We start from the raw sequence: 16,365 nt of genomic DNA, 5'->3' as shown, positions 1-16,365 counted from the left end.
GTGATCTACGACCGTTTTTTCACCCTTTATGACCATTGCAGCACCCCCTTGGTCACGTGACCAAAATTCAGAGGCTTGGCAACTGACATGTACTTGACAGTTGCAGTGTCCCGGGATCACATGATCCCCTTTTGCAGCCTTCTGACAAGCAAAGTCAATGGGGGAAGCCAGACTCACTAAACAATTGTGTTCTAACAACTATGGTGATACACTTAACAACCGTGGCGAGCAAGCTTGTGAAATGGGGCCAAACTCACTTAGCAAATGTCCCACTTAGCAACATAAATTTTGGGTTTAATTATGGTCATTAAGTCAAGGATTAGCTGTGTTAACAAAGATTCACCATAGATAGATAGATAGATAGATAGATAGATAGATAGATAGATAGATAGATAGATAGATAGATATGGAACAGAAAAATATACATACACAAAATAAAAGCAAGGCTTGAGCTGAGGGGCTGCATTTCTCCGGAGCCAATACCGATAGTCCTCAACTTAACCACCATAATTGGGGCCACAATTCCTGTGGTTAAGCAGGTAGTTACGTGACTTGCACCAGGTTTTATGACTTTTTTTTTGCCAGTTAAATAAATTGTTAAGCAAATGCAGCTTCCCCCATTGACTTTGCTTGTCGGAAGCCAGCCGGGATGATGTGACCCCAGGATGCTGCAGGCGTCATAAATGAATGCCGGGTTGCCAAGCACCCAAATTTTGATCACTTGACTATGAAGATGCTGCAGTGGCTTTATCTGCAAGACCAGGTCAAGTGCCACGTCCTCCATTGCCGTCGCAACGGTGAAGTGACTAAACCCATGGTTATAAGTCGAGGACTGCCTGTGGACGATTAACCATTTTGCAAATATTCCAATTATCTTTCTTACTTTTTCACCCAGTTCTTTCATCTCTTCGCCCATCAATAATTGCTTCCCTCAATTTATGAAAGGATTGTGTGATGGGAGAAGGTGTTGCCCACCTCTTCCGCTTGAAGCTCATTATGCAAATGAGCCAAAGGCTTCAATTAACTGGCCAAGAACTATTATTTGCTTTTTTTTCTACTAGTGAGAGAGCCGATCACGTGGAACAAGGGAGTGACTCCTGCATTTCATAAAAACTTTCTGCTCCAGACATTTGATGGCAGAATCATCTTAAAATCGCTTCAATGAATGCTAACGTTTTCTTTGCAGCGCTCGCAATTTAAAAATAAAATATCGCCAACGTTTTTTACAATCTCAAAGCTACACCTATTCTGCAGATAACAAAACAGGTGGCCGGCTGCCTTTATTGTACAACTAAGATGTAACCCGTTTTGAACTCTTCCAAATGACAGCAATTCGCAGAGAGCAAACGCGTCCTGGAGGGGGGGCGTTGTTTTAGATCACCACAATGGAGAACCACTTCGTAAAATGTTTATTGAGGATGGTAACACAGGAGAAATCATGCAACAGCTCAGTAAAAAAAGGAAAGCTAGAGAACAGGACTCGATGCGGCCGATTCAGGAAACAAGTCTATAAAAGGGACAATTGATCGTCCAAAAACTGGCACATCTAAAACCTGCCGGGATGCTAAACAAAGACGTTTCACTTGTAAAAGGATTCTGTATTAAAAAGTTGGAGACGCCGTTAAAAATTGCCATTTATGGATGGCTTCAACTGGACGATGATTTGCAGGGCTGACGCGAACACTCCTGTCAATAGAAAACGATTTAGAAACGCGCGCGGGCACGCCCACCCCTCCAAAAATTACAGAATAATTTTAGTCTGGACGGGGCGCGTGCAAACGGGAACGACTGCCGCAAAACGTTACATCAGGAGGGAGGGGAAAGTGCATCTGGACCAGATAGTCCTAGCTCGTGTCTTTAGGAGAGGAACGGAAGTAGAGGGGAATATTTATTAACAGATGCTGTGGAAGCATCTTTTGTGAAAAGATTTTTTTTTTTTTAAAAAAAAGCAAAATGAGTAATTGGAGACCTGTATGAAACCGTGACCCTTTTCCCACGTAGAGTTTTTTTTCCGACAACGGTGTTTAGATTTCAGCCGACGTAAAACACTCGACATTTGGAAGGTGAGGGAACAGAGGAAAATAAATACAGTGGAATGAAATTTGAAATCAAACGGGAAAGAAAGGAGTTACCATCCTTCAAATCAGCCCAGCCCTGTGCGTGCCAAAATAATCCAGAAATTGACAGGACAGTTGTTTGAAAATAAGTGTTTTGCGCTTATTCCTGATCCCCAAGGACCGCCCCACCCAACCACCCCCCAAAAAACCCTTAAGTGTTTTGTGGGGGTTTTTTTGGAACTACTCCAATTTGAAACTACACGCTGAATTAAATCCACATGGTATTAAGTTTCTCTCGTGTAAAAAATCTTTATACATAGTAATAAAAAAAGAGTGGGGGGGGAGAAAAAAGGCGAGATGAGTCAAACAGAAGTCAGCTGGGTCTCTGGTCCTACAGAGCCCCATTTGGGGGTGGGAGTGGGGGGAAACTCTCTGCAAGAAGAGGGCAGGAGGCCATCTGTTCGAGCATCTTCAACCTCTTTGACGGTCAGGATTGTTCTCTCTACGCATCCAGGATGACCACCCTTGGCACTTTACGCTGGCAAACTCAGCTTCTTCCCTTTGAGTACTGAAAAAAAAAAAGGAAACAAGGTCAATTCACACAGGTATATCAAGATTCCCACCCCCCCACCCCCATCCCTCTGAATTTCTTCAGCTCTCTAAAACCAGCCAGCATCTCAATCCAAACTTGTGCTTGGGACTAAGGCCACATTTTTTGCCAAGCAAACACATCTTAAGATGCTGAATTTCCTTCCCTTTTAAAAATCTGCCCGTGCCCGTGGATTATTGTTCTATTTGACAGAATTAAATATGCAAGGGAATGGCACCCCGCAGCCATTCAGCTGGGGGAACCGGCTCCATCGCTATCATTTTTGCATACAGGAAGATATTTACTGCATCCTCCACATTTGCAAAGGGAGTAATTTTAGGCTTAGGGCCTTCCGAAAAATTATTGTACCCACTCCATCCCTTTCTATAGGAAACATACAGGTACCAGAGACCAGATGTCAGGTCATTTTGCGGCTGCAATTTATTTTTAAAAAATGCACTGAAGGAGACAGGATAATATTCAAATGACCTAGGGTGCTAAACCTAGGGAGACACGTATCTCCCAGTCTAATCTTAGTTCCTCCCAATCCTAACAGACCTGCAGAGTAACAAGTCAGAAGGACAAGGACAAGCCCAAAGTCATCAAAGGAAGTGTCAGCAAAGGTCCATCCATTTCCAAGCTACTTTAATCCAAACTTAAGTGTGCATAAAAAAAAATGTACTGCATTAAAAATCCAGAGTAGCTTGCAGATAAGTGTCTTTGCGTGCACACAAATAACCCAAACCAGGGAAGGAAATTTGCTATTCAAACTATATTCTGACATTTCTCCCAACTATTTCGTGACCCTGAATTATTCATTTGTGGTTAATGTTATGTTAATGTTATGCAGAATTGACTTGGGAGGCCGGTGTGTGGTGTAGTTGATTCACATGGTGTAGTAAGATGAGAGGGTTTGTTGTCACTGTGTGTTGGGGGGGGTGGGAGCACAAAGGGAGGCTCAGCTGATCTCAATGTACACATAGTTGTACTTTGACAATAAAGGCTCATTTCATTTCATGTGGGCTTTTTTTTTTAAATTGCAGTCCTCAAAAACAGTATTTTGTCATAGAAGGACTGTATTCCATAAAGCTGTAGAAAGAAACAGGACAAGATAGGGGAGGGAGGGACCTCACAGTTTATTTCATTTCCTGAAAATGAGATTGAGGAAAGTCTGCACCAGTCTGTCAACTTTACAATGGGTGGACTTTTAACTCCCAGAATCCTCCAGCCAGCTGAATTCTGGGAATTGAAGTCCACCCACCTTAAAAGTTGAGAAATGCTGGTCTACGCCCTTTCTTCATTTGATGCACATTTTAATGTGAGCCACCTAAGGTATCATGGAAACATACTGTAGAGATCTAGATTTCCCTTTTCCATCACGGTGCCCTGCAGGTGAGCAGGACTATAATTCCCAGCATCTGCAGCCACAGGGAATGATGGTGAGCTGGAGTCCAACACAACCTCAAGATGTCAAACTGAGGGAAGATGCTGCATCCCGCGTCATAACCTTAGCCAACTTTAAGAGGAGTGGACTTCATCTCCCAGGATTCCCCAGCCAGCTATGCTGGCTGGGGAATCCTGGGAGTTGAAGTCCACTCCCCTTGAAAGTGGCCACGGTTGAGAAACGCTGCCCTAAGATGGGTTGCCGTGCGCCTCTTACCTTTTGTAACGTACAAATAGAAGAAGTCACAGTACAGAATGGTCTGCACCACCCCTGCCACCACGGCGATGAGGTCAAAGAACCCCTCGAAATAGTAACGCCAAATCCAGTTGATGAGATACAAGGCACGGTAGAGGCCCAGGAAGAACAGATAATGAGTGGTGATGGTCTCCGCTTCTCCGGTTTTACTGATCATAAAAAGCTGGGGAAGAATCGCCACCGACTCCAAGTAGATGGAGAAAGTCCACAAGATCTGAAACGAGAAAAACGCGGACGCTCAAGTCACGCACTCCTCCGGAACTGCCCTGTCTTAGCTCTGGAAAAGAAGAACGGTTTCATACACGGGGTTTGAGACGCAGCCAAAGGTGGCGAAAAGTCACCCGGAGAAAAAATTAAGAGGAGAGAAAGAAGAGGGAGTCAAGCTCTTCTCCAAAGCGCCCGAAGGCAGGACAAGAAGCAGCAGATGGAAACTAGTCAAGGAGAGAAGCAGCCTGGAACTGAGGAGAAATTTCCTGACAGAACAATTAACCATTGGAACAACCTGCCTCCAGAGGTTGTGAATGCTCCAACACTGGAAGTTTTTAAGGAGAAGCTGGACAGCCATTTGTCTGAAGTGGTACAGGGCAGGGGTAGGCAACCTTGGCTCTTTTATGACTCGTGGACTTCAACTCCCAGAATTCCTGAGCCAGCCACGCTGAGGGGAAAGGGAGAGTTTCCAAGCTGAGCCATGCCAGCTCAGGAATTCTGGGAGTTGAAGTCCACAAGTCATGAAGGAGCCAAGATTGCCTACCCCTGGCCTAGGCCTAGACCGCTTTATGACTCATGGACTTCAACTCCCAGAATTCCTGAGCCAGCCACGCTGAGGGGAAAGGGAGAGGTTTCCAAGCTGAGCCGTGCCGGCTCAGGAATTCTGGGAGTTGAAGTCCACGAGTCATAAAAGAGCCAAGGTTGCCTACCCCTGGTATAGGGTTTCCTGCCTGAGCAGGGGGTTGGACTAGATGATCTCTGAGGTCCCTTCCAACTTAGTTGTTATACTATTATTATTATTATTATTATTATTATTATTATTATTATTATTATTATTATTATTATTATTATTATTATTATTATTAAGAGCTGGTTACAGTAGTCCTTGACTCATGAACATAAGTTGCTGAGGATGAGAAACACTGCTGTAGATCAGGGGTCTCCTAACTTGGCAACCTTAACACGTATGGACTTCAACTCCCAGAATTCCACCGCCAGCCATGCCACTTGGGAATTCTGGGAGTTGAAGTCCACAAGTTTCCAAGTTTGGAGACCCCTGCTATAGATCTTCTGAGTATGGCAGACCGGTTAGAACAGGGATCTCCAAACTTGGCAGCTTTTTTAAGACTCTACTCAACTAACAGTCAGCAATAAATTGGCTGGCTGAGGAATTCTGGGAGTTGAAGTCCACAAGTCTTAAAGTTATCAAGTTTGGAGACCTCTTGAGTTAGAGAATACAACACGCATCCACACCATGGTGCCTTTTTAAAGTGATTTTTTTAAAAAAATAAACAAACGTAGATCTTGTTCAATTCCTGCAGATGGCACTAAGCGCTTCTCAAGTGACAGCTAAAGAGGTCGAGAGAAGTCGCCTTCCCAATATTTGTTTAAGGAAATGAGCATCTGAAAACCAAAAGGCTGGCAATTCCATATGTAGATTTGGGCGGAGGTTCTCTTTAATTCAGCTGAGTTTCAAGGAAGAAGTGCAATACCCCAACTGAAGCTCAGCTGAATTGGGAGAGAAAGGGAAGAAATATTCCTTTTGGTGTTTGTGTGTTTGTGTGTGTTTGAAAAGATTAACCAGTCTACTCTTGCGTGGTTGATAAATTGCAAACACTCACCTCCAGAGGAGAGAAATCGTGATTGACAAGGAAAGAGAGTCCGCCGACGGGCACCACCAGAAACTCAATTCTAAAGGTATCGTGATTCCCATCGTAGGTCGCCTTGAATTTCATGTAGACCAGGTAGATTGTAGCGTATGAGCAGGCAATGTAGATTAGCTGATAGGAAAAACACCGAGGTTGTTAACCACGGAAGAAGCACAAGCATTTCAGACAGATGGCTGTCCAGTCTCTTCTCAAAAACTTCCAGTGTTGGAGCATTCACAGCTTCTGGAGGCAGGTCGTTCCACTGGTTAATTGTTCTGACAGTCAGGAAACTAAGGAGAAATTCCCTGACACTTAGAACAATTTACCAGTGGAACAACCTGCCTCCAGAAGCTGTGAATGTTCCAACATTGGAAGCTTTTTAAAGAAGAGACTGGACAGCCATTTGTCTGACATGACATAGGGTTTCCTGCCTGAGCAGGGGGTTGGACTAGATGACCTCCAAGGTCCCTTCCAACTGTGGTGGTTGTTATTTGACTTGTGGGAAAAGGCACCTTTGCGGATTGTTGTTGGTCAGCAGCAGACAGGATCAGTTTTAATCCTCTTCTGAACTGTGACCGCGAGTTCCCCAGCTAGACAGGGAGCTCAAACTGTTGTGAGATAAATGAGTCAACAATTACAGATAAGCACCCATTTCCACCGTCAGATGTTACCACTTTGATCCAAGGTTCTTCTTCACGCCAGAGGACAGATGAGACCTCTCTACCTCTTTAATTACAGCCTCTAGGCAACCGTAGGGCATTCTTACATCATTCCCGGAACTGGTTCTTTTAAAGCAGGGGTCTTCAAACTTGGCCCTTTTATGACTTGTGGACTTCAGCTCCCAGAATTCCTCAGCCTGGCTGAGGAATTCTGGGAGCTGAAGTCCACAAGTCATAAAAGGGCCAAGTTTGAAGACCCCTGTTTTAAAGCATTGTGGACTAGTGGTCCAATACTATTCAGACCCAGAGCTGGGTATAAACCCATTTCGTGGTCAAAACCTTCTTTTTCCGACTGGGAAAACATAGATTAGGAGTACTAAATATAATTTAAATATTCTGCTTTGGCAGACACCTTGTTAGGTGAACGCTTTGGATTGGAACACTGAATGTTATTGCCGGTATTCATGGCGACAGCACAGGTCACCCTACCAAAGGGTGGGACTTGATTTCAAATTGAGCTGCCGCGCTCAAAGCAGACTCAACAATCTTTTTAATAACTTTTGAGCTTTCCAGAGCGGCCGTTTATTCCTATCCAAACTGGGGGGGGGGGGGAATCTAGAAGAAATGGCTGCAGACCCCAGGTGTCATTAATGGCCCCGTAGCCCTCTTAGGTATTCAGTATACTGTACCTTCATGGAAGTGTTATAAAGTGAAATAAACGACGTGAAGAGGTCCAAATATCGAGTAGTAAAGACCAGTGCAAACAGAAGCTGACTTTTCCCAGATATACCTAGAGCACATTAAAAAAAAAGAGGGAAGTCTTTAAAAACCAAAATTGCGCTACTTATCTTTAAATTAAGCACCTTTGAGATTCTCATTTGGTTGTTACACTTTTCAATTTCATTTCGATTCCATTCTAAACTTTGGGGGGGAAAAAGCAACTTTGGGACAACCATGACCTGGATGATTTGAGAATCTCCACAGACGTTCATTTAAAAAGACTTCATAAATACCGGTAAGAGCCCAGGGCAGTTGAGGTGAATTAAAAGTAGCTAGTCCCGTGGTACTGACGGTCAATTTGAAATAGTTTATAGCCTTTATAGTTTAAAACAGGGGTCTTCAAACGTGGCCCTTTTATGACTTGTGGACTTCAACTCCCAGAATTCCTCAGCCAGCATGCCTTAATCCAATAGTTCAGGGGTCTCCAACCTTGGGAACTTTAAGACTTGTGGACTTCAAATCCCAGAATTCCTCAGCTCGGCTTTGCTGGCTGAGGAATTCTGGCTGTTGAAGTCCACAAGTCTTAAAGTTGCCAAGGTTGGAGACCCATGCAATAATTCATTCATCCTCAAAATGTCTTTTTTTTAAAAAAAACCAGGAATCCCACAAGCAGCACCCGGTGACTAAATGTGTCACTGAGTGGTTACAGGAAGATGCAACGATCTGGCTTTGAAGGAGAAAAGGTATACACGAGAGCACTGATCTCGCATCAAAGCCGGTGAAAGAGCCAGGCACACGGGGATTTAAGGAGCTGCTGCCAGCTGTGCGCTGTGCACATTCACATCGCACCTGCTCTGCATCACCTTTTTCTCCTTTGAATCTGGCTGGCTGCACAGTTCCAACATTTGCAAGCTGGCAAGCGAGGTGTTGAAACAGACACCCGCTTCCCACCACACGCCCGGAGTTCTTACAGGTCACAATTCTGAAAAGAAACACTTGCCTGCCAGAAACGTTAGGTGTTGGTGACAGTGCATGCCCCATTAAGTGAACATAATGTGGGCTCACACGCTCCATTGATCAGGGCTGCCATGCGTGCAACCTTCCTGTGGACAAAGCCTGCAAACCATCAATGCTGCATATTTCAGCAAACTGCAGAGTTTCTGCATTGTCAAGCCTCCTTTTTAATCTGATGGCCCAATATGGCTGTTCGGGGGCTTGTGCCTGGGTGTGCATATCTTCCAATGAGACAAACCGAGACAGGAAGATCGTTTTATTACAGTTTATCGGAATATTCAGACAAAAGGGATTCAAAGAGGGAATCTCGATCTTTAGCTGACAGCGCCTTTTATAGTTAGCATAACGAAAATCCCAGGGGAAAAGTCGGTTGGACGGGATAAAAGTAACCTCCCCTTCGCATAGAAAATCAGCTACAAGCGTGTTACATATTTGCATCCCATTATATCACACGTGTTCATTAAAATGAGGTCTGACTTAGGGTTCACTAAAAAGATAAACCAGACCCCAATTTGCACTAACAAACTTTTTCCTATCTTCAGATAATCTTCAGCCTGTTTCCCTCTTCATTTTAGGAATGTTAAAAGCTATTCCTAAATTCCTTGAACGTTCCTTTAAGACAGACAAAATAAGTCAAATTGAAATAGTAAATAACTATGTTAAGATATAAAGTATATAAAGTATTCAAAGTATCTATGTTAACTAACAATTACAAAACCCATGCCTGTCATTTGTCCCTCATATGTGCTGAAGAAGATAAGGCCTAGTAGTCCTGGGTAGGCAACCTTGGCTCTTTTATGACTCGTGGACTTCAATTCCCAGAATTCCTGAGCCAGCATAGGGGATCTATGGCCCCCTCATGACTTGTGGACTTCAACTCCCAGAATTCTTGAGTCAGCATGGATGGTTCAAGAATTCTGGGTATTGAAGCCCACATGTCATAAAAGAGCCAAGGTTGCCTACCCCTGGCTTAGAGCAATATTTCTCAACCTTAGCAACTTTATGAGGGTGGACTTCAACTCCCAGAATTCCCCAGGAAGCACGAATTGTGAGGGGTTGAAGTCCACCCATCTTAAAAGTTGCTGAGGGTGACAAACACTGCCTTAGCCATTAAATGGCGAAAGTATTGCTTTAAATACTATTTGACAATGGCTGAACAAACTATAGTTTAATGTGACATGGAAAGTTAAAATATTTCTCAACATCCATAGTCTTACTTTCTTCTCCATTCCTTTGACAATACATACAATACATGTCTCGTCCTTCTAATACTGTTATCTTGCTTGAAAAGTTCATGCTTTAAATTCAAAAGGTCCGCATAAATAAAGCCACAAGTATTCATACAATCTGTTTTTCCTCTTTTAACTATTCTTGAAGGTCTGTATCTAGTAGTTGATTGTTGCCAATGTACTTTAAGGTAACCATAAACAGTATTGTAGTTATACAATTGTAAAATTGTATTTTAAAGGAATACAATTAGCTTCAGTGTAACTAATTCACATTTTGCCAGGCTTCCAAATGCTAAGGCTACATTTCCAGCTAGTTCTGAGAATAGCAGCAAACAGAACTTAAAAACAGCCCCTGTAATAGTAATAATAATAATAATAATAATAATAATAATAATAATAATAATAATAATAATAATAATAATAGAAGATTGTTGGGGGGCAGTTAAGCTGACTTTGTAATAATGCCGCTTGGGGGGGGTGTGGAAGCCCTAATAAGCAGGCATATACATAGAATGAAGGCTACTGCTAAGCTTGTAAGCCGCCCTGAGAAGGGCGGGATATAAATGGAATTAAAATAAAAATTAAAAATAAATCAATAGTAATAAGTTGGAAGGGACCTTGGAGGTCATCTAGTCCAACCCCCTGCTCAGGCAGGAAACCCTATACCATTTCAGGCAAATTTCCCAGTTCCCAAAAGCTTCCAAGGAATTGGATTTCCAAAGGTACTCATTTATAAAAGAAACAGGCTTAAGCCTATACAAATCATTCAATAAAGCCCCATAATTTTCTCCAACCAGCTCCTTCCAATTCAATCACTGCAATTCCCATTCAGCACAGCCCCTGTTCAGCCTAGTTAAGAATCCTGGGCTCTCAAAGTCCCCCATCTCTGGGCTGTTGCTTGTGGCAGCCCCTTTTGCAGAAAAAAAAAATACACAAAAAACCCTGCACTGGTGATTTTTCTCGTGGATACGAGGACAAGACCCAGATTACATTTGCTTTCGCTGTTTAATATTTAACGACACACAAAAGCCACGTTTGCACGATATATTATGTATGAAAAAGTTAACAGCAACCAGCCTCCCGAAATCTCAGCTGTTCCCTGGCTGCAAAACAACAACAACAACAACAATAGCCTGATCAAGACATTTTGATGGGAGTCGTCATTCTGCATGATCCTTTCTCCGATAAGGCAACACGTGGCTGTTTCAGACACTGCTCCCTTCTCTACAATAACTCAAGTCCTGGCTTTTTAAAACAAAAACAAAAAAAACATCTTCCGGTAAAATGCCAAGGAAGACTGATTTATTTCAGCCAGGTGTTTCATTTCCTTCTCCTCAATTCCACCGTTCGAAAAGTGCTGAGGTTGCTTGCCAAGGGTCAAAGCACGTTTGCACACAAGATTCGCCTGGAGGCAGCAAATACAGCAAAGTGTCAAGTCACTGATGCAAGTTAAACAAACAAGCAAACAGCATTTAAGGTTAGTTGAGGTGTGTGTGTGTGTGTGTGTGTGTGTGTGTGTGTGTGTCAAAATATCCCAAGGCGTGAAAATGCTCAAATGCTCATGCAGGGAAGGGAGGCTTTAATAAAACTGAATAAAAGGTGTTCCCAGGCTACTTCTGATTATCAGTAATAAAAGTTACTCTCGAAATAAGATAACCAGAGACAAGGTGGCAATCCGTTTCTTTGGGGAACGGATCGCAAACACCCATCTCTCCCACAATCAAGATTTTGTTTTTTGCTTTTCCACGGAGAAAGGTTAATGTGAAGGAGGCCCCTTTTTCCCAGGCAATTTTCTGTTCACCACACCTTCTCTCGCTGGCTGCCACGTCAGACTAACTCAGGCCTGCCAGTGGAAAGCCTATTCTTTCAAGCCTGGATTTGTTTGCTTCCAATTTTCAACAGCTGGGAAAAAAGAAGCTAAGCCTTTATACGGGACGGCTCCAGCAATTCAGGCGCATGAGTTTCCGCCTTACAAAGTCAGCAGGAAAACAGTTTTTTTTTAAAAAAAAAACAGTAAAACTTCACCGCTAAAAGGAGAATAGGTGGGGTCCAACATCACATACAACTCTAGAACCCCTGTTTGGTTTTGCTTTCCCCTAAGTCCATTCACTCTGTTTTTTTTTTGCAAATTGGTTCCATAAGGAATCACAGGCACATGGATCAGTTTCTTTAACCCTGAAAGACTGATTTTATTTATCCAATTTCACAGTCAAAAAACAAAGCAACACTGGAATATAATTCTGTCGGAGAGGAATCCAGCAGCACTTCAATTTTCTATACTAGTAAAAGTACAATGCCGATAGAACGTATCCTTGCAATTTCATCTACAACGGTTATTCCCTGCCCTTGTTATTTCCAATTACTTTTCAAGTAAACCTTTTAGAATTTTTTTTAATAGCCTGCCTAGATTTTGACCCCTTTCTGAGTCTCTGGACTCAATCATCTTCAATTTCAATTAAGAGTATAGGAGCTCTGCATCTGTGTTACAGAAAAATGCCACACAAGAGATTAAAAAAGCAGTAATTCTCTTCCCAGTTAATTCCCACGAGATCTTCCTACATCAGTTTCTCCTTTGTAGTACCAAGGGAAAAAGTCTCTGTGGAGTTCCCTAAATGGTAATAAGTTGACAGCTCTCTACTGTTAAAAAATGTGGTACAGAAAAACTGCAGAAATGTCTTTAAAGATATTTCTGGATTGCTCTATATTTTTCTCTGTGCCTGTTTTTAGGCTCCGAATCCTAACCAAATCCCCGGTTCCCAGTACAGCATAGGTTATAAGAACAACATGTCTTCAGCCTTCAAAATAAAGAGAGATGATGCTGTACAGTGACAGGGATACCCACCCCATTTTCTGTAAGACACTGAATCTTAACGTTAATCTTTAGAACGGAGAAAGATGCTAAACTGAGAAAAGCCAGAGATTATTTAAAAAAAGAAAAAAAAAACACTGGGAATTTGCGCCTCCCTTCCTAATATTAAATGGGAGTTTGAATCTTTTTTTCCTAATCTACACTGAATCACTTTAATGGGCCCTATCATTTAGCACCCCCAAAGTATCCCTTTTTGTAACTTCTCCAAATTCTACCTCATCTAAGGCAATGCTGCCCATCATTTGCACGAACAAGAGACCAGCATTAACTCTATAAGATGCATCTCAAGGACCAAGGGATGATTTTACTGAAAGCAGAGCCCAGCCCAGCCCGGGTTCTCCCCTAACCACCACTACCCCACCCTGCATGCAAACTCAACTGACCCACCACGGATGATTTAAGATGCATCCCACTTCAATTCTACATTACTTCAATTCTACATTACTGCTAAGCTTGTAAGCCGCCCTGAGTCTTCGGAGAAGGGTGGGATATAAATGGAATTAAAATTAAAAAAAAAAGAAATTCCTTAAGTTGGTGTTTCTCGACCTTGGCCATTTAGATCCCCCCCCATCTTCAGGGTTGAGAAACACTGCCTTAAAACTGCTCCTTTCCAGAATGCAAAGTCCAGCTGGGGACAGGAGGAATTTTTCAGGCAGGGGAGAGGGAATCTCCAGACAATCCCTCCCAGGAGACCCCCCCCCATAACCCTCAAGATGCAGAACCTCCTCCACGCCACGTGTCCACCTCGCATTACTGGGATGGGAGGGCAGAGGAGATCTGCAAGTCCTCGGCCTCCCCACCTGAAACCTCCCCCCACATGGAGGATGGAAGCAAGGGGATTTTTACACACACACACACACACACACAAGGATCCCAGGAAGTGTCAGAGACCCCTACCGCAAAAGGAGCACTAGGTCCCTTCTGAGTAACCCCATATGCATGTGGGGGATGGCGGGGGAACGCCCCCCAGCACAACACCCTCCAAGATTGAGGAGGAACCGAATCCTAAGGCAAGACCCTCCCAAATCACTCCCAACCTGCAACAGGACACAAGAATGGGAGTGGGCGATCCCCCTCCCAATGCCCCCAAAGCATTACCCCTCCCTCTCCTCTAAGGACCCCCACCCAGCCCCCCAAAGGGAGGGCATTACCCCCTCCCAGCACCCCAAGGGGAAGCATTACCCCTCCCTCCCTCAAGGACCCCCTCCCAGACCCCCTAAAGGGAGTTCATTACCCCCTCCCAGCCCCCCAAAGGGGGATTATTACCCCCGCCCTCTCCTCTAAAGACCCCCACCGCCCCCCCCAAGGGAGTGCATTACCACTTCCCAGCCCAAGGGGAAGCATTATCCCTCCCTTCCTCCCTGAAGGACCCCCTTTCAGCCCCCCTAAAAGGGATGCATTATCCCCTCCCAACCCCCCAAAGGGGATTGCCCCCTCCTTCTCCTCTAAGGACCCCCTCCCAGCCCCCCTAAACGGAGGGCATTACCCCTTCCCAGCCCCCCAAGGGGGGAGCATTACCCCCTCCCTCCCTCCCTCCCTCAAGGAGCCCCTTTCAGCCCCCCTAAAGGGAATGCATTACCCCCTCCCAACCCCCCAAAGGGGATTACCCCCTCCTTCTCCTCTAAGGACCCCCTCCCAGCCCCCCTAAAAAGAGGGCATTACCCCTTCCCAGCCCCCCAAGGGGGGAGCATTACCCCTCCCTCCCTCTCTCAGGGACCCCCTTTCAGCCCCCCTAAAGGGAATGCATTACCCCCTCCCAACCCCCCAAAGGGGATTACCCCCTCCTTCTCCTCTAAGGACCCCCTCCCAGCCCCCCTAAAGGGAGGGCATTACCCCTTCCCAGCCCAAGGGGGAGCATTACCCCTCCCTCCCTCCCTCCAGGACCCCCTCCCAGCCCCCCTAAAGGGAGGGCATTCCCCCTTCCCAGCCCTTCCCAGCCCCCCAAGGGGGGAGCATTACCCCCTCCTCTCCACGAGCCCCCCCAAAGGCGCCCAAAGGGGGTCGACCTCCCGAGAGCCCCGACGGGCACCCCAAGGGACCCCCACCCCACCCCTCCCCTCCGCCCCAGAGGGAGGCCCCGGGGGCCCCTCCGCCGCCACGCACCGGCGCACGAGCGGGTCTTCCAGATCTTCAGCAGCAGGATGATGATGGCCGCCAGGTGGGAGAGGTCCCCGGTGAGGCGGAAGATGTTCATGGCGGCGGGAGAGGCGCCGGGGACCGAGGCGAAGATGGCGAGCGCGCAGCGGGCACCGAGCGACGTGGCCCGCGGACGTGGCCAGAGACAGCCAGCGCCGGCGCGGGGCACGCCGGGAAGAGCGCGCGCGCCGCCCCTTTTGGGGGGGGCGGGGAAGAGGACGGGGCCACGCCCACACCTGCCCCGTCCTGTGGGCGCTCGCTTTCTGCGCGCGCGCGCGCGCGCGAGGCGGCGACGACGACGACAACGGTCGACCCAAGCCGCCCATTTCTCTTGGCCTTCCTTCCCCCCCCCCCGACACATATATACCTCTTTTGCGCATGCGCCTGATTTGGCTCGAGCTGACGCGGTAAAAGAGCCGGCGCTAGGCGTCGCTCGAGCCCGGCTCTGCGCAGGCGCGGCGGCGGCGGACCTAAGCCACCCATTTCTCTTGCCTCTTTTTTTTTTTGAACGAAAAAAAGAAAAAGCTCCTGTCGGCTGCGCATGCGCTTCTTGCACCGCTGGCAAGCTTTGAAATCACACGTGGCGCCCACTCTGCCATCTATCTATCTATCTATCTATCTATCTATCTATCTATCTATCTATCTATCTATCTATCTATCTATCTATCTATCTATCTATCTATCTACCTACCTACCTACCTACCTACCTATCTATCTATCTATCTATCTATCTATCTATCTATCTATCTATCTATCTCTAATTGCTCTAATATCTATTTTAATATTTTTAATTTGGTTCTTAACTTTTGTATGTTGGATTTTTAATTCCCTGTAAAACGCCCTGAGTCCTCAGGGAATAGGGCGGTATATAAATGTAACTAAATAAATAAATAAATATTTCATCTCTGTTCTGTCTGTCATCTATCAATCTATTGTCAATCATCTATCAGTCTCATATCTATCAATCATCTATCAAATCTAATCTATCATCTGTATATCCATCTACTATCTATGTATTTTCTAACATCTATATCTCCATCTATATCTCATCTATTTCTATTGATATCTATATCTTCTATATATGTGATCTATAATCATCTATCAAACATCTATCTCTAATTGCTCTATTTCATCTCTGTTCTATCATCTATCAATCTATCATCAATCATCTATCAGTCTCATATCATCTATCAATCATCTATCAATCTAATCTATCATCTGTCTATATCCATCTACTACCTAATATATGTATTTTCTAACATCTATATCTCCATCTATGTCTCATCTATTTCTATTAATATCTATATCTTCTATATATATGATCTATAATCATCTATCAAACAACTATCTTTATCTCTAATTGCTCTAATCTATTTCATCTCTGTTCTATCATCTATCAGTCTATCATCTATCAGTCTCATATCACCTATCAATCATCTATCAATCTACCGGTAATATATCATCTGTCTATATCCATCTACTATCTAATATATGTATTTTCTAACATCTATATCTCCATCTATATCTCTTCTATTTC

The 16,365-nt window shown here is 44.7% G+C and overlaps 1 protein-coding gene across 1 annotated transcript; it reads right to left on the bottom strand.

Annotated features, from left to right (window-relative positions):
* Window positions 1-1,394: 1,394 nt before the first annotated feature.
* KDELR2 (KDEL endoplasmic reticulum protein retention receptor 2) lies at window positions 1,395-15,013 on the bottom strand. Its single transcript, XM_083373155.1, has 5 exons — window positions 14,796-15,013; window positions 7,550-7,650; window positions 6,175-6,333; window positions 4,307-4,559; window positions 1,395-2,625 (listed from the first exon to the last, which is right to left on the bottom strand). The coding sequence occupies exons 1-5, from the start codon at window positions 14,884-14,886 to the stop codon at window positions 2,591-2,593; spliced, it is 639 nt and encodes a 212-aa protein (XP_083229281.1). The 5' UTR covers window positions 14,887-15,013; the 3' UTR covers window positions 1,395-2,590.
* Between the last annotated feature and the right edge of the window lie 1,352 nt (window positions 15,014-16,365).

Source organism: Vipera ursinii (genome assembly GCF_947247035.1).
Source record: "Vipera ursinii genome assembly, chromosome: 13".
NCBI lineage: Eukaryota > Metazoa > Chordata > Lepidosauria > Squamata > Viperidae > Vipera > Vipera ursinii.
Note: the sequence above shows the minus strand (reverse complement) of the source record. Positions and strands in the feature narration are given on the sequence as shown.

Bases quoted from the DNA above. Each gene is read 5' to 3' on its own strand.
- KDELR2 (XM_083373155.1), bottom strand. From the start codon at position 14,886: ATGAACATCTTCCGCCTCACCGGGGACCTCTCCCACCTGGCGGCCATC. The intron at 6,334-7,549 runs GTACAGTATACT...TTTTCCTATCAG, and splicing joins TTTATAACACTTCCATGAAG to CTAATCTACATTGCCTGCTC. The intron at 4,560-6,174 runs GTGAGTGTTTGC...TTCTCGTTTCAG, and splicing joins ACGATTTCTCTCCTCTGGAG to ATCTTGTGGACTTTCTCCAT.